General features: G+C 42.0%; 1 protein-coding gene across 1 annotated transcript in view; it reads left to right on the forward strand.

Annotated features, from left to right (window-relative positions):
- LOC122473605 (mucin-19-like) overlaps positions 1–26,843 on the forward strand; it is a 102,135-nt gene that overhangs the window by 51,245 nt on the left and 24,047 nt on the right. The window contains exons 34-47 of the mRNA XM_043564258.1: positions 2,100–9,980; positions 10,098–16,157; positions 17,517–17,570; positions 19,394–19,429; positions 21,268–21,321; positions 21,467–21,520; positions 22,407–22,460; positions 23,153–23,206; positions 23,325–23,471; positions 23,592–23,645; positions 23,783–23,836; positions 24,564–24,617; positions 24,740–24,790; positions 26,633–26,677. Coding sequence (XP_043420193.1) covers positions 2,100–9,980; positions 10,098–16,157; positions 17,517–17,570; positions 19,394–19,429; positions 21,268–21,321; positions 21,467–21,520; positions 22,407–22,460; positions 23,153–23,206; positions 23,325–23,471; positions 23,592–23,645; positions 23,783–23,836; positions 24,564–24,617; positions 24,740–24,790; positions 26,633–26,677 — 14,652 coding nt within the window. The remainder of the gene's footprint in view (positions 1–2,099; positions 9,981–10,097; positions 16,158–17,516; positions 17,571–19,393; positions 19,430–21,267; positions 21,322–21,466; positions 21,521–22,406; positions 22,461–23,152; positions 23,207–23,324; positions 23,472–23,591; positions 23,646–23,782; positions 23,837–24,563; positions 24,618–24,739; positions 24,791–26,632; positions 26,678–26,843) is intronic.

A 26,843-nucleotide genomic window follows, 5' to 3' on the forward strand; every position in this document is an offset into this window, starting at 1 on the left:
TCAAGTTCAAGTTAGAATTTTTCTTTTTGCAATCTATTTTCAAAAACCCGCTATCTTTAGTATTAGAAAAATGTCATGGTTCTTTAGTATTAAAAAGTCATGATTTAAAATATTAATATATTTCTTTATAAGTTCATTATTGAATAGAAAAATGATCTAGAACCTTGATGAACAGCTTTCTCTTTTCTAAGAATATTCAGTAACATTGCCTTCTGAATTGTCTAAACATTCAGCAAATAGTTTGCTCCTTAAAATCTCTACACTTTGGTTTAAAAAATTCTTCTTTTCTAGAATTTGCAAATAGAACATGACTCTACATACCTCATTTGCTCAAAACTCACCTTACAGGAAAATATACAATGAGGGTATGCAATATGCAATGGGTATAGCCACACCTTACTAAACAATGTTTGTGTTTCATAATATTTAAATTGTTTCAAAGGATCAAAGATACGGACCAGAGAGAAAAAAAGAGAGAAGGAAAGGGGACTGGTAAATATTTCTCATGAAATAGGAAAAAAAAGTGCTTAAAAATTTAATTAGTAAAATAAAACTGTTTTTATACTTTGTTTTTTACTGGATATATTGAGTACAACTTATTCAATGAAATAAAGATATGAGGTAGTCATTTACCATCGTATAATATCATTTGTAAGTCATCTTAACCTGTTTTAGCAAAAAATAAAAATGATAATCACATAAAATTATACTAAGTATAAGATGGACAAAGTGTTTTCACATATATTCACTTACTCGAATCATATAACCACCTAGTGCAATTGACAATATATTAGTGATTATTCAAATTTTATAAATAAAAAAATCAATGTGTTTACTTTAGTCATAGGTGAATATGTTTGGAGGCTAAAACAGGGCCTAGATGATTGAATCTTCATCCAGTCATTTTCTGTTACTAGACAGCCACTGTCTAGTACAATGGTGAATTACTATCAAAACTAGAGAAAGGTCTTGTTACCTTGCCTATGCTAGTTTACATTTGCATTCCCAGTGCCTAGCTTAGTGCCTGACTTAATAAATATCTGGTGGATATCTGGTGAATATGTGAAATGATGAATAAGAGTTCCCAATCTGGTAAAGGATTCAGAGGCTTTACTTTTATTAACAAAATAAAACAACAGGTTCTATGAAAGAGAACCTTCCAGAAGGATTGAAGATATGGTAGGCAGTAGGTTATTTGCTGCTATTCCCAAGTAATGAAGCTTTGATGTAAATAGGCACCATACACACACACTACTGTGTAGATCCATGTCTCAACAAATCCAAGGTTTCCAACCTCATCTGTTCCCTTGGTGGAATTCTTGATATAAGGGTCTCATATCAGAGTATTCTGGGTGATGCCAAGTTGTTGGCATGTCCTCCCTGTAACCTCCAATTTTCCAAGTACATTCACCTTCTACTTCTGCTTTTCTAGCACAAATAGTTCATTTCAGCCTTATGGCTTTTGCCCTAGCTGTTCCCACTGCCTGAGTTCTATTTCCCTAGAGTTTCACATAGTTTTCTGCTTTTTTGTCATATCTCAAAATAAAAGACATTTTTTTCAGTGAGGTCTGTTATCCAAGCAGTCTAAAATAGAATCCCAGTTGCTCAGTATTACCTCACTTTATGTTAGTGCTTTGACACTTTTCTTGTGTGTGGATTTGTTTGTTTGGATATAATTTAATTTATATGTCTGTTATGTCTCTTCCATTCAACTAGGAATGCTTCATGAAACTGAGAACTCTCTAATTACTAGCTACATCATTTTTGAAAAGCTATTTCAACTATATTTGCTTTAGTTTCTACTCTATCAAAAGGGAAAGTAGTACTATATATGCCATAGGGTAGTTCCAATGGTAAAATGAGTAATATTTATATGTTTCTGAGAACTTATACAATACCACACAAGATACCCAGTAAAGTACTGCTAGATGAATAAACAGAAAGAAGTTACACTGTAGAATAAAAGGTATGAAATATGGTGGTGCCCATGAAGATGCTTGAAAGCTATAGTGGAGAAAGCTCCTAGTTTAACAACAACAACAAAAATCCCACGATATATCTTAAAAACAAAATTGTATTTTTACTATTTATTTTTACAGGAACAACTGGACACTATGTTGAAGGAGGAGGAACAACTGGGCCATCTGAGGGAAGATCAGGGACAACTAGAATATCAGCTGAAGAATCAGGGACAACTGTATTGTCATCTGTAGTGACAGGGAAAACAGGACCATTACTGGGAGGATCAGCAACAACAAGATCATCAGTTACAGGATCAGAGACAACTGAACCATCTGTTGTAGTTTCAAGAACATCTGTACCATCAGAAGGATTGACAGGAGCAACTGAACCATCACTTGGGTTAACAACACCTGGACCATCAGCTGAAGGATCAGGGACAGCTACATTATTTGCTGGAGTATCACAAACAACTGAAAGCTCTGTTCTAAAGTCAGGAAATACTGGACCATCCATAGGAGGATCACAGACAACTGGACGATCAGGTGAAGAAGCACAGACAAGTGGACTAGCAGCTGGAGGATCAGGGACTACAGGACCATCCACTGAAGAATCAGAAAAAACAGAAACACCTGTTCTGGGTTTAGGGACAACTCAAACATCTGAAGGATTAGGAACAACTACATCTGTTTTAGGTTCAGGGACAACTGGAACATCATCTGGAGTGACAAGAACAACTAAATCATCATCTCAAGATTCAGATACTACAGGACCAACAGCTGAAGTATTAGGAACAACTAAATCAGCATCTGGTATATCAAGCACAACTGCACTATTGTCTGGTGGGTCAGGGACAACTGGACCATCTGTTGTAGGATCAGGAACATCTGTACCATCAGCAGGATTGACAGGGACCTCTGGTCCATCACCTGGGTTTGCAACAACTGGGCAATCATCTGTAGGATCGAGGACAACTGAGTCATTGGCTGGAAGATTAGAAACCACTGCAACCTCCATTGTAAGTTCAGGCACTACCAGTCCATCCACAGGAGGATCACAGACAACTGGACTGTCAGCCAAAGAAGCAGGGACAACAGAACAAGCAGCTGGAATATCAGGGACCACAGGACCATTCCATGGACAATCAGGGACAACAAGACAATCTGTTTTAAGTTCAGGGATGACCTTACCAACTTCTAAAGAAATAAGGACAACTAGACCTTCATTGGTAAAGTCAGGTACAACTGCAGTATTGACTCCAGGATCAGCCACAAGTGGACTGTCATCTGGAGTATCTGAGTCCACTGAACCATCATCTGAAGCATTAGGAACACCAAGATCATCAGCTGGTATATCAGAGACAACTGGACCATCAACAGCTGGATCTGGGATGGCAACAGGACCATTTTTTGTAGAATCAGGAACAGCTGTATCATCGGTAGGATTGACTGGGACATCTGGCCTATCACATGGGTTAGGAATAACTGGGCCATCAGCTAAAGGAGCAGGGACAACTGGATCATTTGCTGGAAATTCAGGAACAACAGTAACCCCTGTTGTAATTTCAGGGACTGCTGGTCCCTACACAGTAAAATCACAGACAACTAGACAATCTGCTGAAGAAGCTGGGACAACAGGACCAACAGCTGGAGGTTCAGGGACCACAGGACCATTCCATGGAGGATCAGGAAAAACAGGACAATCTGTTTTAGGTTCAGAGACAACCAGACCATCTGTTGTAGGTCCAGGAACAACGATACCTTCAAGTAGACTATTTTTTGTAGGTTCAGGGACAACCAGAGCATCATCTGAAGTGAAAAGGACAATTGGACCATCATCTGGAGAATTAGGAACAACTAGATCATCATCTGGTATGTCAAGGACAATTGGACCATCAACTGGAAGGTCAGGGATAACCGGACGTTCAGGAACAGAATCAGGAACATCAGTAACATCAGTAGGATTAACAGGGACATCTGGATCATCATTTGGGTTAGGAACAACTGTACCATCAATGAAAGTATCACAAACAACTACAGCACCTATTGCAGGATTAGTAAAATCTACATCATCTACAAGATTGACAGGGTCAACTGGATCATCAGTTGGAGGACCAGAGATAACTGGAACAGCAGCTAGAGGATCAGGGACCACAACACTGTCAGCTGGAGCATCAGGAGAAACTGGAACATTAGCTGAAGGATCAGAAACAACAAAAACCTTTGTTATAACATTAGGGATTACTGAAACACCTGTAAGAGGATCACAGACAATGGGATGGTCAACTAAAGATTCAGGAACAACTGGGCAAGAAGCTAGAGGATCAGGGACAACAGGGCAATTCATTGGAGGATCAGGAACATCAGTGTCATCTGTTTTTGTTTCAAGGACAATTCACCCATTATCTGAAGAATCAGGGACCACTAGACCATCTGTTTTAGGTTCAGAGACAACCAGACCATTACCTGGACACACAGAGACCATGGGATCATCATCTGGAGATTCAGACACCACTGGACTATCAGCTGAGGTATTGGGGACAACTAGATCACCAGCTGGTATATCAGAAACAACTAGACTATCAACGGGTAGATCTGGGATGACAGAAGGACCATCTGTTGTAGGGTCAGAAACATCTGTACTATCAGTAGGTTGGACAAAGATATCTGGCCCATCACCTGGGTTAGTAACAACTGGGCCATCAGTTGAAGGAGCAGAAACAACTGGATCATTTGCTGGGAATTCAGGAAGAACGGCAACTGCTATTGTAAGTTCAGGAACTAGTGGTCCCTACATAGGAGGAATCCATACAACTGTACTATCACGTGAAGAGGCAAGGACTATAGGACCAACATCTGGGGGATCAGGGACCACAGAACCATTCCCTGGAGTATCAGGAACAATGGAACAATCTGTTTTAGGTTCAGAGACAACTAGACCATCAGTTGTAAGTTCAGGAACAAGTGGAATATCATCTGGAGTGATGGGTATACCTGGACAATCTACTAGAGTCACAGGGAAAATTGGACCACCAGCTGGAGAATTAGGAACAACTGGATCATCAGCTGGTATATCAAGCACAACTGGACTATTGTCTGGTGGGTCAGGGACAACTGGACCATCTGTTGTAGGACCAGGAACATCTGTCCCATCAGCAGGATTGACAGGGACCGCTGGTCCATCATCTGGGTTTGCAACAACTGGACAGTCATCTGTAGGATCGAGGTCAACTGAGTCATTGGCTGGAAGATTAGAAACCACTGCAACCTCCATTGTAAGTTCAGGCACTTCCAATCCATCCACAGGAGGATCACAGACAACTGGACTGTCAGCCAAAGAAGCAGGGACAACAGAACAAGCAGCTGGAAGATCAGGGACCACAGGACCATTCCATGGACGATCAGGGACAACAGGACAATCTGTTTTAAGTTCATGGACGACTGGGCCATCATCTGAAGAATTAAGGACAACTAGACCTTCATTTGTAAAGTCCAGCACCACTGGAATATCAGCTACAGGATCAGCCACAACTGGACAGTCATTTGAAGTATCTGAGTCCCCTGAGCCATCATCTGAAGTATCCAAAACAACTAGATCATCAACTCGTACATCAAGCACAACTGGACCATTGCCTGGTGGGTCAGGGAAAACTGGACCATCTGTTGTAGGACCAGGAACATCTGTCCCATCAGCAGGATTGACAGGCACCTCTGGTCCATCACCTGGGTTTGCAACAACTGGACAGTCATTTGTAGGATCGAGGACAACTGAGTCATTGGCTGGAAGATCAGAAACCACTGCAACCTCCATTGTAAGTTCAGGCACTACCAGTCCATCCACAGAGGGATCACAGACAACTGGACTGTCAGCCAAAGAAACAGGAACAACAGAAGAAGCAGCTGGAATATCTGGGACCAGAGGACCATTCCATGGACGATCAGGAACAACAAGAAAACCTGTTTTACATTCAGGGTCGACCTTATCAACTTCTAAAGAAATAAGGACAACGAGACCTTTGTTGGTAAAGTCAGGCACAACTGGAGTATTGGCCACAGGATCAGCCACAACTGGACACTCATCTGGAGTATCTGAGTCCACTGAGCCATTATCTGACGTATTGAGAACAACTAGATCATCAGCTCGAAAATCAAGCACAACTGGAACATTGTCTGGAGGTTCAGGGACAATTGGACCATCTGTTGTAGGATCAGGAACATCTGTCCCATCAGCAGGACTGACAGAGTCCTCTGGTCCATCACCTGGGTTCGCAACAACTGGACAGTCATCTGTAGGATCGAGGACAACTGAGTCATTGTCTGGAGGACCAGAAACCAGTGCAACCTCCATTGTACCTTCAGGCACTACTAGTCCATCCACAGGAGGATCACAGACAACTGGACTGTCAGCCAAAGAAGCAGGGACAACAGAACAAGCAGCTGAGGTAGCAGAAACCACAGGACCATTCCATGGACGAACTGGAGCAACAAGACAACCTGTTTTAGTTTCAGAGACGAACTTACCAACTTCTAAAGATATAAGGACAATGAGACCTTCATTGGTAAAGTCCAGCACCACTGGAGTATTGGCTTCAAGATCAGCCACAACTGCACTGTCATCTGGAGTATCTGAGTCCCCTGAGCCATTATCTGAAGTATCCAGAACAACTAGATCATCAACTCATATATCAAGTACAATTGGACTGTTTTCTGGAGGTTCAGGGACAACTGGACCATCTGTTATAGGACCAGGAACATCTGTCCCATCAGCAGGATTGACAGGCACCTCTGGTCCATCACCTGTGTTTGCAACAACTGGGCAATCTCTTGTAGGATCGAGGACAACTGAGTCATTGTCTGGAAGATTAGAAACCACTGCAACCTCCATTGTAAGTTCAGGCACTACCAGTCCATCCACAGGAGGATCACAGACAACTGGACTGTCAGCCAAAGAAGCAGGGACAACAGAACAAGCAGCTGGAATATCTGGGACCACAGGACCATTCCATGGACGATCAGGAACAACAGGACAATCTGTTTTAAGTTCATGGACAACTGGGCCATCATCTGAAGAATTAAGGACAACTAGACCTTCATTGGTAAAGTCCAGCACCACTGGAATATCAGCTACAGGATCAGCCACAACTGGACAGTCATCTGGAGTATCTGAGTCCCCTGAGCCATCATCTGAAGTATTCAGAACAGCTAGATCATCAACTCAAAAATCAGGCACACCTGCCCTATTTTCTGGTGGGTCAGGGACAACTGGACCATCTGTTGTAGGACCAGGAACATCTGTCCCATCAGCAGGATTGACAGGGACCTCTGGTCCATCAACTGGGTTTGCAACAACTGGGCAATCATTTGTAGGAAGGAGGACAACTGAGTCATTGGCTGGAAGATCAAAAACCTCTGCAACCTCCATTGTAAGTTCAGGCACTACCAGTCCATCCACAGGAGGATCACAGACAACTGGACTGTCAGCCAAAGAAGCAGAGACAACAGAACAAGCAGCTGGAAGATCAGGGACCACAGGACCATTCCATGGACGATCAGGAACAACAGGACAATCTGTTTTAAGTTCATGGACGACTGGGCCATCATCTGAAGAAATAAGGACAACCAGACCTTCATTGGTAAAGTCCAGCACCACTGGAATATCAGCTATAGGATCAGCCACAACTGGACAGTCATTTGAAGTATCTGAGTCCCCTGAGCCATCATCTGAAGTATCCAGAACAACTAGATCATCAACTCAAAAATCAGACACACCTGCCCTATTTTCTGGAGGTTCAGGGACAACTGGACCATCTGTTGTAGGATCAGGAACATCTGTCCCATCAGGAGGATTGACAGGCACCTCTGGTCCATCACCTGGGTTTGCAACAACTGGACAGTCACTTGTAGGATCGAGGACAACTGAGTCATTGTCTGGAAGATTAGAAACCACTGCAACCTCCATTGTAAGTTCAGGCACTACCAGTCCATCCACAGGAGGATCACAGACAACTGGACTGTCAGCCAAAGAAGCAGGGACAACAGAACAAGCAGCTGGAATATCTGGGACCACAGGACCATTCCATGGACGATCAGGGACAACAGGACAATCTGTTTTAAGTTCATGGACGACTGGGCCATCATCTGAAGAATTAAGGACAACCAGACCTTCATTGGTAAAGTCCAGCACCACTGGAATATCAGCTACAGGATCAGCCACAACTGGACAGTCATCTGGAGTATCTGAGTCCGCTGAGCCATCATCTGAAGTATTCAGAACAACTAGATCATCAACTCAAAAATCAGGCACACCTGCCCTATTTTCTGGAGGTTCAGGGACAACTGGACCATCTGTTGTAGGATCAGGAACATCTGTCCCATCAGGAGGATTGACAGGCACCTCTGGTCCATCACCTGGGTTTGCAACAACTGGACAGTCACTTGTAGGATCGAGGACAACTGAGTCATTGTCTGGAAGATTAGAAACCACTGCAACCTCCATTGTAAGTTCAGGCACTACCAGTCCATCCACAGGAGGATCACAGACAACTGGACTGTCAGCCAAAGAAGCAGGGACAACAGAACAAGCAGCTGGAAGATCTGGGACCACAGGACCATTCCATGGACGATCAGGAACAACAGGACAATCTGTTTTAAGTTCATGGACGACTGGGCCATCATCTGAAGAATTAAGGACAACCAGACCTTCATTGGTAAAGTCCAGCACCACTGGAATATCAGCTACAGGATCAGCCACAACTGGACAGTCATCTGGAGTATCTGAGTCCGCTGAGCCATCATCTGAAGTATTCAGAACAACTAGATCATCAACTCAAAAATCAGGCACACCTGCCCTATTTTCTGGAGGTTCAGGGACAACTGGACCATCTGTTGTAGGATCAGGAACATCTGTCCCATCAGGAGGATTGACAGGCACCTCTGGTCCATCACCTGGGTTTGCAACAACTGGACAGTCACTTGTAGGATTGAGGACAACTGAGTCATTGGCTGGAAGATTAGAAACCACTGCAACCTCCATTGTAAGTTCAGGCACTACCAGTCCATCCACAGGAGGATCACAGACAACTGGACTGTCAGCAAAAGAAGCAGGGACAACAGAACAAGCAGCTGGAAGATCTGTGACCACAGGACCATTCCATGGACGATCAGGAACAACAGGACAATCTGTTTTAAGTTCATGGACAACTGGGCCATCATCTGAAGAATTAAGGACAACCAGACCTTCATTGGTAAAGTCCAGCACCACTGGAATATCAGCTACAGGATCAGCCACAACTGGACAGTCATCTGGAGTATCTGAGTCCACTGAGCCATCATCTGAAGTATTCAGAACAACTAGATCATCAACTGGTATATCAAGTTCAACTGGACTATTTTCTGGAGGTTCAGGGACAACTGGACCATCTGTTGTAGAACCAGGAACATCTGTGCCATCAGCAGGATTGACAGAGTCCTCTGGTCCATCACCTGGGGTTGCAACAACTGGACAATCATTTGTAGGATCGAGGACAACTAAGTCATTGTCTGGAAGACCAGAAACCAGTGCAACCTTCATAGGAAGTTCAGGCAGTACCAGTCCATCCACAGGAGGACCAAAGACAACTGGACTGTCAGCCAAAGAAGCAGGGACAACAGAACAAGCAGCTGAGGTAGCAGGAACCACAGGACCATTCCATGGACGAACTGGAGCAACAAGACAACCTGTTTTGGTTTCAGGGACAACCTTAACAAATTCTAAAGATATAAGGACAACAAGACCTTCATTGGTAAAGTCAGGCATAACTGGAGTATTGGCTTCAAGATCAGCCACAACTGCACTGTCATCTGGAGTATCTGAGTCTACTGAGCCATCATCTGAAGTATTCAGAACAACTAGATCATCGACTGGTATATCAAGTGCAACTGGCCGATTTTCTGCAGGTTCAGGAACTTCTGGACCATCTGTTGTAGGACCAGGAACATCCGTACCATCAGCAGGATTGACAGGGACCTCTGGTCCATCACCTGGTTTTGCAACAACTGGACAATCATCTGTAGGAAGGAGGACAACTGAGTCATTGGCTGGAAGATCAGAAACCACTGCAACCTCCATGGTAAGTTTAGGCACTACCAGTCCATCCACAGGAGGATCACAGACAACAAGACTGTCAGCCAAAGAAGCAGGGACAACAGAACAAGCAGCTGGAATATCAGGGACCACAGGACCATTTCATGGACATTCAGGAACAACAGGACAATCCGTTTTAAGTTCATGGACAACTGGGCCATCATCTGAAGAAATAAGGACAACCAGACCTTCATTGGTAAAGTCCAGCACCAGTGGAATATCAGCTACAGGATCAGCCACAAGTGGACTGTCATCTGGAGTGTCTGAGTCCACTGAGCCATCATCTGAAGTATTCAGAACAACTAGATCATCAACTCGTATATCAAGTACAACTGGCCGATTTTCTGCAAGTTCAGGGACACAGGGACCATCTGTTGTAGGACCAGGAACATCTGTCCCCTCAGGAGGATTGACAGAGGCCTCTGGTCCATCACCTGGGTTTGCAACAACTGGACAGTCATCTGTAGGATCGAGGACAACTGAGTCATTGGCTGGAAGGCCAGAAACCACTGCTACCTCCATTGTAAGTTCAGGCACTACCAGTCCATCCACAGGAGGATCACAGACAACTAGACTGTCAGCCAAAGAAGCAGGGACAACAGAACAAGCAGCTGGAAGATCAGGGACCACAGGACCATTCCATGGACGATCAGGAACAACAGGACAATCTGTTTTAAGTTCATGGACGACTGGGCCATCAAGTGAAGAAATAAGGACAACCAGACCTTCACAGGCAAAGTCCAGCACCACTGGAATATCAGCTACAAGATCAGCCACAACTGGACAGTCATCTGGAGTATCTGAGTCCGCTGAGCCATCATCTGAAGTATTCAGAACAACTAGATCATCAACTGGTATATCAAGTTCAACTGGACTATTTTCTGGAGGTTCAGGGACAACTGGACCATCTGTTGTAGGACCAGGAACATCTGTGCCATCAGCAGGATTGACAGAGTCCTCTGGTCCATCACCTGGGTTTGCAACAACTGGGCAGTCATCTGTAGGATCTAGGTCAACTGAGTCATTGGCTGGAAGATCAGAAACCACTGCAACCCCCATTGTACCTTCAGGCACTACTAGTCCATCCACAGGAGGATCACAGACAACTGGACTGTCAGCCAAAGAAGCAGGGACAACAGAACAAGCAGCTGGAATATCAGGGACCACAGGACCATTCCATGGACGTTCAGGAACAACAGGACAATCCGTTTTAAGTTCATGGATGACTGGGCCATCATCTGAAGAAATAAGGACAACTAGACCTTCATTGGTAAAGTCCAGCACCACTGGAATATCAGCTACAAGATCAGCCACAACTGGACAGTCATATGAAGTATCTGAGTCCCTTGAGCCATCATTTGAAGTATTCAGAACAACTAGATCATCAACTCGTATATCAAGTACAGCTGGCCTATTTTCTGGTGGGTCAGGGAAAACTGGACCATCTGTTGTAGGATCAGAAACATCTGTGCCATCAGCAGGATTGACAGGGACCTCTGGTTCATCACCTGGTTTAGCAACAACTGGACAATCATCTGTAGGGTCGAGGACAACTGCGTCATTGGCTGGAAGATCAGAAACCACTGTGACCTCCATTGTAAGTTCAGACACTACCAGTCCATCCACAGGAGCATCACAGACAACTAGACTGTCAGCCAAAGAAGCAGGGACAACAGAACAAGCAGCTGGAAGATCAGGGACCACAGGACCATTCCATGGACGATCAGGAACAACAAGACAACCTGTTTTAGGTTCAGGGACAACCTTACCAACTCCTAAAGAAATAAGGACTACGAGACCTTCATTGGTAAAGTCCAGCACAACTGGAGTACTGGGTACAGGATCAGCCACAACTGCACTGTCATCTGGAGTATCTGAGTCCACTGAACCATCATCTGAAGTAATTGGTAAAACTAGATCATCAACTCATATATCAAGTACAACTGGTCTATTTTCTGGAGGTTCAGGGACAACTGGAATGTCTGTTGTTGGATCAGGAACATCTGTACCATCAACAGGATTGACAGGGACCTATGGTCCATCACCTGCATTTGCAACAACTGGACAATCATCTGTAGTATCGAGGACAAGTGAGTCATTGGCTGGAATATCAGAAAGAACTGAAACCTCTGTTTTTAGTGCAGGGATTACTGGTCTGTCCACAAGAGGATCTCATAGAACCGGCCCACCTGCTGAGGAAACTGGGATAACAGGACAAGCTGGTGGAGCCTCAGGGACCACAGGACTGTTCCATGGATTATCAGGAACAACAGTACATTCTGTTTTAGGTTCAGAAACAACACGAAAATCTGTTGTTTTGTCCGGAACAACTGTACCATCATCTGGAGTGACAGGAATAACTGGACCATCAACTATGGAATTGGGAACAAGTAGATCATTAGCCGGTATATCAGAGAACACTGGGGCATTAATGAGTGGATCTGGGGTGACAACAGGACCATCTTTTGTAGGATCAGGCATATCTATACCATCAGTAGGATTGACAGGGACCTCTGGTCCATCACCTGGATTAGCAACAACTGGATCATCAGCTGAAGGATCAGGGATAACTGGAGTATATTCTGGAATATCAGAAACAACTTCCACCTCTGTTGTAAGTTCAGCGACTATTGGTCCATTTATAGGAGGATCACAGACAACTGGACTGTCAGCCAAAGAAGCAGGGACAACAGAACAAGCAGCTGGAGAATCAGGGACCACCGGACCATTCCATGGTCGATCAGGAACAACAAGACAATCTACTTTAGGTTCAGGGATGACCTTACCATCTTCTAAAGAAATAAGGACAACTAGATCTTCGTTGGTAAAGACAGGCACAACTGGAGTATCAGCTACTGGATCAGCCACAACTGGACTGTCATCTGGAGTATCTGATTCCACTGGACCATCATCTGAAGTATTAGGAACAATCGGATCATCAGCTGGTATATCAGAGACAACTGGACCATCAACAAGTGGATCTAGAATGACAAGAGGACCATTTTTTGTAGAATCAGGAACATCTGTACCATCAATAGGTTTTACAGGGATGTCTGGTCCAGAGCCAACTGGATCATTCATTGGAAGATCAGAAACAACAGCAACCTCTACTGTAAATTCAGGTACTAGTGGTCTCTACAATGGAGGAATCCAGACAAATGGGCTGTCAGCTAAAGAAGCAAGGACAACAGGACCATTTCGAGGAGGGTCAGGAACAACTGGAAGATTTTTTGTAGGTTCAGGGACAACTGTGCCATCATCTAGAGTCGAAAGCATAACTGGACCATTATCTAGAATGACAGGAATAACTGGACCATCAGCTGAGGAATTAGTAACAACTAGTTCATCAGCTGGTATATCAGAAACAACTGGATTATCAATGGGTGGATCTGGGATGACAGCAGGACCATCTGTTGTAGAGTCAGGAACATCTGTATCATCAGTAGGATTGGTAGGGACATCTAGCCCATCACATGGGTTAGGAATAACTGGGCCATCAGCTGAAGGAGCAGGGACAACTGGATCATTTTCTGGAAGATCAGAAACAACATCAATCTCTATTATAAGTTCAGGTACTAGTGGTCCCTACATAGGAGGAATCCAGACAACTGGAAAATCTGTTGAAGAAGCTGGGACAACAGGACCAACAGCTGGAGGTTCAGGGACCATAGGACAATTCCATGAAGGATCAGAAACAACAGGACAATCTGTTTTGGTTTCAGGGACAACTAGACTGCCTGTTGTAGGTTCAGGGACAACTGGGGCATCATCTGGAGTGACAGGCATAACTGGACCATCATCTGAAGTGAAAGGGACAATTGGACCATCAGCTGGAGAATTAGGAACAACTAGATCATCACCTGGTATATCTAGGACAACTGGACTATCATCTGGTGGGTTAGAGACAACTGGATTATCTGCTGTAGGATTAGGAACATCTCTCCCGTCAAGATTGACAGGGACACCTGGACCATCAGCTGGTTTAGCAACAACTGGACCATCAGCTAAAGGATCAGGGACAACAGAATCATTTTCTGGAAGATCAGAAACAACTGAAATCTTTGTTGTAAGTTCAGCAACTATGAGTACATCCATAGGAGGAACACAGACAACTGGACAATCTGCTGAGGAAGCAGGGGCAACAGGTTTAGAATCTGGAGGGTCAGGGACTACAGGACTATTCCATGGAGGATCAGAAACTACAGGACAATCTATTTTAGGTTCAGGGATGACCTTAACATCTTCTGAAAAATTAAGGTCAACTAGACCTTTATTGGTAAAGTCGGGCTCTACTGGAGTATCTGCTACAGGATCAGTCACAAGTGGACTGTCATCCTGGGAATCTGGGTCCACTGGATCATCAACTGAAGTATTCAGAACAACTAGATCTTCTGTTGGAATATCAAGGACAAGTCAACCATCTACTGGAGGATCAGGGACAACTGCACCATCCGTTGTAGGATTAGGAATACCTTCATCAGCACCAGGATTGACAGAATCAACTGGACCACCAGTTTTAGGATCAGGGACAACTGAAACAGCAGCTAGAGGATCAGGGACCACAGGACTATCAGCTAGCAGATCAAGGACAACTGGATCATTAGCTGGAGTATCAGAAACAACCAAAACCTCTGTTCCAATGTTAGAGACTACTGCAACATCTATAGTAGGATCATGGACAACTGAACAATCAACTGAAGAATCAAAGACAACTGTACAATCAGCCCTAGGATCAGAGACCTCAAGACCATCTATTGGATTGTCAGGAATGACAGGATCATCAAGTTTTGGTTCAGGGACAACCCTGCCATCATCTGAAGAATCAAGGGTAACTAGACCATCCGTTATAGGTTCAGGCACAACTGAACCATCACATGGAGTGATTGGGACAAGTGGATCATCATCTGGAGATATATCCATCACTGGACCACCATCTGAACTATTAGGAACAACTGTATCATCAGTTGGTATATCAAAGACAACTGGACAATCAATGGGTGGATTTGGGACAACTGGACCATCTGTTGTAGAATCAGGAACATCTTTGCCATCAGCAGGATTTACAGGGACATCTGGAACATTACATGAGTTAGGAACAAGTGGACCTTCAGCTGAAGGATCAAGGACAACTGGAATATTTTCTGTATTATCAGAAACAACTGAAACCTCTGTTGTAAGGTCCGAGACTATGGGACCATCCATAGGAGAATCACAGACAACTGGACAATTAATTGAAGAAGCAGGAACAACTGTACAAGGATTTGGGGCAGCAGAGACCACTCAGCCATCTGTTGGAGGATCAGGAACAACAGGACCATCTATTTTAGGTTCAGGGACAACTCCACAATCATCTGAAGGATTAGGGACAACTGTACCACCAGCTATAGAACCAGGAACAACTGGGCCATCGACCAAAGGATCAGCCAAAACTGGATCATCAGGATTACAGACCACTGAATCAATTGAAATATTAGGATCAGCTATATCATCAGTCAGTGATTCAAGGACAATTAGACCATCAACTAAAGGATCAGGGACAACTGTAAGATTACCTGAAAGAGCAGAGACAATTGGACCACCTGTTGTAAATTCAAGGATAACTGGACCATCTGTAGCATCACAGAGGACTGGGCCATCAGCTGAAGGTTCAGTGACCACAGGATCATCATCTGGAGGATCAGGTACAACTGCCCCATCTGTTATAGGTTCAGAGACAACTGGACCATCAGCTGGAGCACCAGGGACAACTGGAATATCATCTAGAGGAGCAGGAGCAACTGGACTACTTGTTTTAGTTTCAGATACAGCTATCCCAGCATCTGAAAGATCCAGGACAACTGCATCAACAGCTGGAGGATCAGTGACAGCTGGACCATCAAATGGAGAATCAAGAACAACTAGATCAGCTATTTTAGGTTTAGGGACAACTCAACCATCATCTGGAGCATCAGGAACAAATGGACCATCACATGAAATTTCAGGGACAACTGGACCATCACCAGAAGGATCAGGGACAAGTGGATCATCAACTGGGATAACCACTGGGATGTTAAGGAATGAGGTTACCACATCTGAAGGCAAGTCAAGTTCACTGAAAATAGACCATTTATTGTAAGCAATTTTAATTTTGTCCAGATTTCTACTTTTGAACTATATACATTTGTCAGAATTACAATATTTAGAACTCAACTTGTTTACTAAAGATGGGAGCTTTGTAGAACATTATTGTTTTGAAGTGAGTCCACAGACTTCTTAAGAAGTTTATGTTTTTATCCCTCCTACTTTTATTTTTGACCATGTACAACCAGAGTGTCAGTGGGAGCTACAACAGGTTCAGACAGGGGAAGCACAGCTGGAGCATCAGACTCTATAACCACCACTGCTGGGAAACAAGCAGTCAAGGCTTACCCAGGTATCTGTTGGTATTCCAATGCAAGTGTAGCTTAGACTCATCATGATAATGAGTTTGTTATATTAATCAAGCACCAAATATTTGGAGAAAATATTAAGAGATATTCTAGGTTTAGTATTAACATCTAAATTTTAAATATACTTAAATAGTGGTAGGTTTGTTTTTCCTAAAATGAAACACATAATTTTCAATTATCTCATTAATCAGGTACAACTGAAGAACCATATGGTTGGGGCGCCTGGGTGGCGCAGTCAGTTAAGCGTCCGATTTCAGCCAGGTCACGATCTGGCGGTCCGTGAGTTCGAGCCCCGCGTCGGGCTCTGGGCTGATGGCTCAGAGCCTGGAGCCTGTTTCCGATTCTGTGTCTCCCTCTCTCTCTGTCCCTCCCCCGTTCATGCTCTGTCTCTCTCTGTCCCAAAAATAAAATAAACGTTGAAAAAAAAATTAAAAAAAAAAAAAAAGAACCATATGGAGAAACCAAATCAGGTGAAAGCATAACCAGTTTAACTACACCTGGAAAATCAGGCGAGTGGGAAGGGAAAGTGTTGGCCCAGGTTGTAACACAAAATAAGGTTTCCTGATAAATCTAATGATGAATATTATTGTATTTTGAGTAGAAATCAGAAAATCAGATCCAAGTCATCTGGGATTTAGGACCTTATATTTTGTTAGGTGTGTTTACACCAGGTACTGGAACTGTAACACCTGAACTCAAAGTAGTTACATTGTTAAATGTCTAGGTAGTGTCCCCATAAAATAAGAACACTGTTCATGACTTTCTGGGTTTTTTTAATTTTTAAAATGTTTATTTATTTTTGAGAGAGAGCACAGGTGATCATGAGCAGGGGAGGGGCAGAGAGAGGGAAAGAAAGAATCCCAAGCAGACTCTGTGCTGTCAGCTCAGAGCCAGACTAGGAGCTTGAACTCACCAATTGTGAGATCATGACCTGAGCCAAAATCAAGAGTCAGCTGCTTAACTGACTGGGTTACACAGGCGACACATTACTTTTCATTTTAATTTCAGGTTTCACAGAAGCTGCCCCTGGCCCAACAATTGCACCAGAAAGTTCCACTACTGGTAAGTAAGCAGGGGATGTCAGATTTTTTTTTTACACTTTTCATGCTTATTGGCTAATTAAAAATGGCAAAATAGTTAGTAATAATTCCAGTTACATAATTATAGTGTCCTTAAATATATTCTCTCATTTAACTATTAGAATAAATTTTGTTATCTCGTTTTACTCATGGGGAACTTAGAAAAGATACTACCTAGGGGCGCCTGGGTGGCTCAGTCGGTTAAGCCTCGGACTTCGGCTCAGGTCACGATCTCGAGGTCCATGAGTTCGAGCCCCGCGTCGGGTTCTGTGCTGACTGCTCAGAGCCTGGAGCCTGTTTCAGATTCTGTGTCTCCCTCTCTCTCTGACCCTCCCCCATTCATGCTCTGTCTCTCTCTGTCTCAAAAATAAATAAACGTTAAAAAAAAGATATGACCTAAATTTGTTCATATTCTACAGCAAATCAAATATTGGAGCCAATATTTTTATCCATTCTATACTGACTCCAAAGACTGTGCTCCTACCCACAATGTCCATCCTCCTGTAAGGCAAATATAAAATGGTCTTTGATGATCCATCAATAAGACCTTGCTTTTAATATTTATAAAGCTCAAATTTTCTCCATTTCCAAGCCACAGCAGCAGGTACTAAAAAGGGGTTTAAATTTTTATATATAATGACAAACTGTGGCATTTGTCAATTCTAAAACATTGGCAAAAACTATAATACTATTGCTTTATAAATAAAAACTTTATCACTTCATTTCTTTTTACAATCATTCCAACTTACGAGGCAATTATTTTTCTTACCAATAAATGAAAATGTATTATAGATGATAGCACATTAGTATTTAAATTTTTGGACTAGTAATATATTATAGTACTTGAGAAAGGCATTATTTCTGTTTGTAGGTTATCTCACCGAACCTAGCTGTTCATGATGAAATTGTCCATTATTTAAGGAAAAGATTGTTTATGCTTTTTTTCTTGTAAAGTATTATGCTACACTTATTCTAACTACTTTTACAAAGATGACTTATATAAATTTATTTTACAAACTAGTCACTAGAAAATAGTTCAATAATTTGATTCAGATTAAATTTATAATTATTCTTTATTCAATCTGTGGCTATGTAAATGTAAATAAATTGAAATGTTTCAAATTATATATTGAACACCATAATTATATTATAAATTAATATCATGGCTACTAGGATGTGACTATTGGACATAGTATGTACTTTATTGTTATTGACAATAGTACTCTTGCATTTTCCAAATTTAAGACCTTAATCTTTAATTAAATGGCAGCAAACAAGAATTATATTTGTGTAAATATTTTACTTGGGAAAAAGGCAATGGTTTTGCTTTCAGTTTGATAATTTGTAATTCATAGGTGATTCCTTACAGAGCACTTCGCAGCTTCTCTCCCAAGTGATCTCGCACTCTGACTTCAATTTCTAAGATCAGCCTCTATGAAAATATCATACCTCTGTTTTTTAATAAAAAAATTATATATGATGGCAGTTGAAGCACCAAAGGGATTTTTAAAAATGGAATTCAAGTATATTCTTTTTTTTTTTTTAATTTTTTTTCAACGTTTATTTATTTTTGGGACAGAGAGAGACAGAGCATGAACGGGGGAGGGGCAGAGAGAGAGGGAGACACAGAATCGGAAACAGGCTCCGGGCTCCGAGCCATCAGCCCAGAGCCTGACGCGGGGCTGGAACTCCCGGACCGCGAGGTCGTGACCTGGCTGAAGTCGGACGCTTAACTGACTGCGCCACCCAGGCGCCCCTCAAGTATATTCTTTAATGGAAACATGAATTTAATCTTTCCTTTTTTAGGGTCAGATAAGAGAGTTCCACCAGTATTAATTGTAGGTAAGTCAACATTAAAATGACAAAAATATGCTCTGTAGGATGTGGCTTCAGCATTTTTATGTTTTCCATTTGGACACTGAAAAATATATGAGACTGTGATATTCTTCCCAAATTATAATCTAATATAAATTAATCTTTTCATGAAAAATTAAAAATGTGCATTTATAAATATAGCTTAAGTTTTAGTGACGTCAAAATAGCTTGCAGTAACAGGTGAGAAAATATGAAATTGTAAATGTGCATCTGGAAAAAATTGGTATTGCAGTAACTAGACTAGAGAATATAATAGAAATCTCAATTTTATCAGATTAATAAAACATGAACTTCAAATTAGATTCTGGTAGCATAGGGCTTTTGATTTTTCTATTCTTATGCCTTCTTAAATCATAACAAAGTCATATTGATTCCCTTACATAATAGTTAAATTCTACACCAGTTGTGTACAAATGTGCAAAATCAATCAAATAAATGAAAATAACTCTGAAATATGCCCCTTATTAAAAAAAGGCAGCTTTTTTTCTCAGCTTATTAGCGTTATTTATCACCTATCCTTTCCATGAAAATTTTTAGCTTTTATTGCATCCTGGTATCTCTTTTTAGACTTAACAGTTTTAAAAGAAGTTTAATCTTTAGAACATCTCACTTTTTCTCAATTGCTCTCATTTACATTCTTTCAGTACATACGTTCAAATGTTAGCTCCTTGAAGACAGGCATTTTTGTCTTATTTCATTCACTGATATAAAATTCCTTTGGGGTCCTTATCTGATGAAGTGTTTGATTTCAATACTTATCCACTTGATCCATTAGATTCTCCCTTTGTTGATTAAGGACCATTCAACATGTATCACTCAGTGAGCCACTCAGTGCCTACTACCAGAGAAATCTGTTAAAACAGGCATTCCCAAGACAGGTTAAAGTTGAAATAATAAGAAAGCCATCTGTTTGGACACTCTGGACATGAAGCTTTTTGTAGGATTGTGGTGATTAAATAATACAAAATATCTCTTTCCAACCACCCAAACACCCAGAACTTACTGTTCCATTTCCTCCCTCAAGAGGTCACAACTTCCACAGAAAGTGTTGGCACCAGTGGAGGTGGATTCAGAACAGGTGAGAGGGACCAGTTCCTGTCTTCTTGTTACCACTAATTATGGCATTTGTAGGAGAGCCTAGAGAGAGAGAGAGGGTTTCTGGGGAGCAGTCCATATTTACCTTATTAATATTGCACATTTGGCCAACTAATTCTTTTTCAGTTTTGAACTTTTTTTTCCTGAAAAGCTACTAATAACAGGGTCCACCATCTTAGCTGTAATCCCTGAAGATGGGATGATTGTACTAATTATTCTGAGAATTATTTCCTGTGGAATTATAAACCTTATAAGCATTTGAAGAGGGAAGGGTATGAAAACTTGGTATTGTGGAGAAATGGAGAAGAGCTACATGGACCCTGGAGACATGTCTGCCCTATATAGATAGATGTTTGCTTTTCACAAGAAAGCAATGAAGAGTGAGATATTTTCCCAATGTCTGGGGTTCTGAGCACACTCATACCTTCTGTTGCCACTCCACAGCAGGTACCACTGTAGCATCAGCAAGTCGTCACTGAGAGTAAAACAGGTGAGCGTAACAAGACATAGAATTCTGGAAAAATTATCTTAGGTTGACAACATTGTGACTCTGGCTTTGTAATAAAATGGTGAAAAGAAAATACATAGGGCTCATCATCAGAGAAGGGCCAGAGAGTGAGCCAGTTAGATATAAAGAAGACATACTTGGGTTACTTTTAGAGGCATGTTTTTAGGAAAGAAACATGAGCACTGCTGTTCCTTTGTTTCAGGCACCACTAGGGTAGCCCCTGGCATAACTGTTGTCCCTGGAAATTCTAACACAGGTGAGTCAACAAGATGGTAGGGAACTTTCCACATGTCCTCCCATAAGTTAGATGTTTCCTCTGGTATTAGTCTTTGCAGGAGTACCATCTATCTTTTCCATGACCCTAAATATTCTCCAATTAACTCTTTCCTCCTCTCCATCAGAGGCCACAACTTTCCTAGGAGAAAATGAAACAACCAGAGTTGGAATAGCCACAGGTGAGTGCTGCTAATCTAATACCTGCACTTCATAATAACTTCTTAAAACAGTCTTCTGAGCACCAACTGATGAATGAATAAAGAAATTGTGGTTTATATACACAATGGAATACTACTTGGCAATGAGAAAGAATGAAATATGGCCATTTGTAGCAATGTGGATGGAACTGGGGAGTGTTATGCTAAGTGAAATAAGTCATACAGAGAAAGACAGATACCATATGTTTTCACTCTTATGTGGATCCTGAGAAACTTAACAGAAGACCATGGGGTAGGGAAAGGAAAAGAAAAGTTAGAGAGGGAGAGAGCCAAACCATAAGAGACTCTTAAAAACTGAGAATAATCTGAGGGTTGATGGGGGTGGGAGGGAGGACAGGGTGGGTGGTGAGTATTGAGGAGGACACCTGTTGGGATGAGCACCAGGTGTTGTATGGAAACCAATTTGACAATACATTTCATATTAAAAAAAATAAAATGCTAAGAATTGATATAAAAAACAGTCTTCTGAAAAAAATCTACACTATATATGTTATATTAAGCAAATTCATAAAAAAGGACAAGACAGTCATTACGTTGCCTCCTTATCTCCTGAGCTTACAAGAACCTTCAGTAGACCATCATGAAGTCAAACTAATGACAGATGGACAGGTAATGTGGAGGGAAACTTCCTATCTCTCCTCCCAAAGAAAGGGACATGAGAGTCGAGAACTTTCTCAGTAAAATTATTGTAGAAAGAAATATTACACGGGGTATATATGAATTAGTTCTTGGAATTCAAAGTCTCGGGGTTATAGTTTACTGCTATATGGAAACTTTAGATTCCTATTTAAATCCCATAGTGGACAAGCAATTGAACTGAGTGACTGCTGCCCCTTTTTTGTTTTAGGTACTACTGGTATAGTCTCTGAGAAAACTGTGGAACCTGGAAATTACAGCACAGGTAAGTCTGAAAATACATGCAAAATTGGGCCATTGGATGATAGATTCTGACAACAGCACAGTGTGTACTTTCCCACACCCTAGTCTTTACTCCTTCCTTCCTTCCTTTTCCCTATCAGAGGCCACGAATTCCACAGGAGGAAGTGTGACCACCCAAACAGAACTTCTAGGAAGTGAGCTGTTTTAGTGTGAGGCTTTGGGGGTTTTATCAAATCTGTTTGTGTGGCTACAGTGAACACCTGACCTGGGAAAGGGCCTTGCATTTCATCTAGGAAACATAACATGCCAAGAGTCACACACCTGGGCCTGCTTAGAAATTCCATAGCCTCAAGATATCTCCATATGGATTTCCAGATGCCCAGTGTTGCAGAGCTAGTCTTTGGATAGCAAAGATGAAGGCAACATGCTGGTCAGCCCCTGCCTTCCAAAGCCCCAGAGCTTTTACATAGTTTGCTGTTTTCCCATACCACTTCCTAATATCTGTCACACTGTGTTATTTGTCCTGTTGATTGTTCACTGATGGTTTCCAGTTGCTAGAATATAAGCTGCATCAAGGGAGGGATCTTTGAATATCCTGCTCACTGATACATTCAAGGGCCAAAAACAATATTGCACATAAGAGATGTCTATAAATACTAGAGTAATGATAAAATGTATACTTACTTTAAAGCTTCACTCTATTTGCTTTAATAGGTACCACCATGATTTCACCTGGAGCTAGTAGAAGTTCACAGAGTTCCAAGCCAGGTATAATGGACTAAATAAACTCATCATATGAGAGTATTAGAGTTAAGGAGTGCTATTTTAAACATCTGACTACCCAAACACCTCAAATAATTGATCATCTGCCTTTTTATTCTTTTAGTCACCTCTCACTCCTGGGAGTCCAGGGGCTGGAAGAGAAACTGGGAGGGTGACATAAGGTCTCCTTCTGCTTTCAGTGGGATGTATGGAAAGGCAACTCCAGTAGAACAAGGATTAGTAGGTGGGTCAGGAAAAGAAATTGTGGGAAGTAATTGATGGTTCATTTCCTTTAGAAACAAAGATCCTCAGGAAAGGTCTTCCAGTGGTTCAACGCCATATTGATCAGGGAGATAATGCTGTGTTGATCCCTTTATTTTTCTTCTTTTAGGTCTTACAGAGGAATTCTCTGGGATAACTATTATATCTGGAAGTTCCCACACAGGTAGGTTAATAAGAAATAAATCTCCATATTTAACCTCATAATATAGTTAGTAGACCTGCTCTGAAAAATATCAACATAATTCTTTCCCTAATATCCCAAATCCTCAGACCTCATCATTCATCATTTTCTTCCTTCAGAGGCCACAACTTTAACAGAAGGCAGTGGTACTTCTGGAACTGGATCCAGATGCAGTGAGAATAATTAGCTTACAGTTTGGGGTTTAGTGTGAATTATGGCTCTCCCTGAAGTCACCTGTTGGGAGGTGTGCTCTCCTACAGAGTAGTTTGTATTTATTTTCAGCATTTTCTTAGATTTCACATATTTAATATATGGAAGAGCTCTTAACACCAGCATCTAGCCTCACAGTGGCTATTTTTTAAAGATGTGCTGGTGATGTAAACTGTATGATAGGTTTCTCCTGTGATGGCTTATATCACTAAGATGTCAGGGGGAGCTGAGGAATATTATACACTTGGGAAGAAGTGAAAATGATGTGAACTCCTAAATAGGCCTGTCCTATATAAAGATTTTCTTATTCAAAGAAACAGTATTGATGCTCAGTATTTTCCTTGGGAAATTCATTTTTTTTTTGTTTGTTTCGTCTTACGGTAGGCACCACTGCAGTACCGGGAGGCCAAGCAACTGGGAGTGTGACAGGTGAACACTTGGAAGAAAGCCACCTTATTCTCTGTTTTGAAATCATGGGATGTTTGAGGAGGTTGCCTCAACTTGGAAAAATTATTATTTTGATTGCTTTCTTAATGCTATAGGTCACAGGAAAGGTATATGATTCTCACTTTCATCAGGAAGCAGTGAAAGGGCCCCTTGATATGAGATACATCCAGATTTCCTTCTAGAGACAGGTATTCAGGAGATAAACATGAATCACTGTGATGACTTCAGACCTTTGTGTTTCAGGCACCACTGGGGTAGCCCCTGGTACAACTGTTGCCCCTGGCAGTTCTATTACAGGTGAGGCAACAAGACAACAGGGAATCTTCCACATGTCCTCCCACAAATTAGATGTCTCCTCTACACACTCCTTTCTGTGGTCCTTAAATAGTTTCCATTCAACTCCTGTTTTCTTCTCTCAGAAGCCACAACTTCTGTGGGAGAAAGTGGAACAAGAATGAGGATCATCACAGGTGAGCCCTGTTAAGGCACTAATGGTACTTTCTAATAACTTCAGTAAAAGGCCCTGACTGAAATATATCAAAGCTCTTTGGGTACCTGGGTAGCTCAGTCGGTTAAGCATCTAACTTCGGCTCAGATCACGATCTCACAGTTCGTGAGTTTGAGCCTTGCTTCGGACTCTGTGCTGACAGCTCAGAGCCTGGAGCTGGCTTCAGATTCTGTGTCTCCTTCACTATGCCACCACCCCCCCCACAACTTATGCTATGTCTCTCTCTAAAAAGTAAATAAACATTAAAAAATTTAAAAAAGAATAAGAAAATATATATCAAAACTCTTTGGATGTTCCATATTTAGCAGACTGGTGAAAAATTTAGCAGTTGTTCAATATTTGACATCAATAAAATCTGTTCAGACACTTTAATTTTTCCTCTTTGTGCTCTAAGGAGCCTTCATCAGGGCATTATGGGGTCCATTACCTGACAGTTATACACAGGATGTATACCTAGGACGTATTATACCTGAATGTCCTGTGCACACTCCAAGTCTTTACTTTTTTTTAATGTTTATTTATTTATTTGTGTGTGTGTGTGTGTGTGTGTGTGTGTGTGTGTGAGAGAGAGAGAGAGAGAGAGAGAGAGAGAGAGAGACAGAGACAGAGAGAGAGAGAGAGAGAGAGAGAGAGAGAGAGAGAGAGGGAAGGAGGTCATGTGTGGGAGGAGCAGAGAGAGGCAGACACAGAATCCAAAGCAGGCTCCAGGCTCTGAGCTGTCTGCACAGAGCCCGAGGTGGGGCTTGAACTCCCAACCATATCATGACCGGAGCCAAATCTGATGCTTAACCGACTGAGCCACCCATGTGTCCCTAGCCTTTACATTTTCTTTTTCCTTTTTCTTCTGTTAGAAGCCACAACTTTCACAGGAGGGAGCGAGATCACCCAAGGAGTACTGCCAGGCAGTGAGCTTTTCAGTGGAGGTCTAAGTCTCTCATTATTTCTCTGTTTGGGTTAAGCATGAAAATGGGAGGGAGTGTGAGAAAGGGTCCTACATTTTCCCTGTGGCCCTATTTGTTGGTTTGCAAAACTAGGGAGCTTCCCAGGTAAAGTCTGAGCCTGGCCCTGTACACAAACAGCGAAGAGAATGGAAGAAAGAAGCAGGCCACTCTGGATTGGTAGGTGACAGGTGTAATAAGGGAACTTACCTCCGAGCCTTGTCCTGGGTGGCCACAAGATGAGTAGATCTCTGCACCCACCACCAGAATCTTAAAAGCTTATGTGGAGATCTTAAGTGGGTTCAGTCACTCTATACCATCCAGATGGTCTCAATGACACATTTCCCTCTCAAGGCTGCTTCCTTGAAAACGGCTCCAGCTGTGGAAATGTAGGCAGAACATACATCCCATACTTCCATTTCCAGAGTCCAGCTCATAGGTCAATTGACATTCATGTCCTTTCAATGACCTCCTCTAACAATATTGTAGTATACCAATGAGAGTATATTCAAGTTATTCAGCTTGGGAATTACAAGCCTAGGCTGTCCTCTATGTTCTGACTCACAGAGGTGTTTTTTTTTTTTGTTGTTGTTGTTGTTGATTTGTTTTGTTTTTCTGAAGAAAGGTATGAGTGCATATTGAATATATCCTAACCCCCAATCCTCCTAATCCTCCTTACCCAGTTTACCTTCTCCCCAGGGCTTGCCACTTCCTATCATCTCTCTCGTATACATGATGCTTATTATTTATTTTCTATCCTTTTTCACTAGAAGGCTTCATAAAGACAACTGATTATCAAAATGCTCCAAGTTACATCAAAGGTTACTACTTATAAAAATTAAAACCATGCTTAATCCCATCCTTAGGCACCTCTGGCACGACAGGTGGATACGTTCCTGGAAGTGAGGCAGGTAAGGGTGATTTAAAGACCTGCTTCTTTTTAACACATAGTGAAAGGGAAATCCATAGCAACACATCCATCCCAGTTTGATCTGAGAAATACAATGCTGTGAAGTTGTTCATTTTCAATTTTATTCATAGTCTTCAGGAAGGAGCTTCAGTGCTTTAGGGCCACAT

The sequence above is a fragment of the Prionailurus bengalensis genome, chromosome B4, assembly GCF_016509475.1.
Source record: "Prionailurus bengalensis isolate Pbe53 chromosome B4, Fcat_Pben_1.1_paternal_pri, whole genome shotgun sequence".
Taxonomy (NCBI): domain Eukaryota; kingdom Metazoa; phylum Chordata; class Mammalia; order Carnivora; family Felidae; genus Prionailurus; species Prionailurus bengalensis.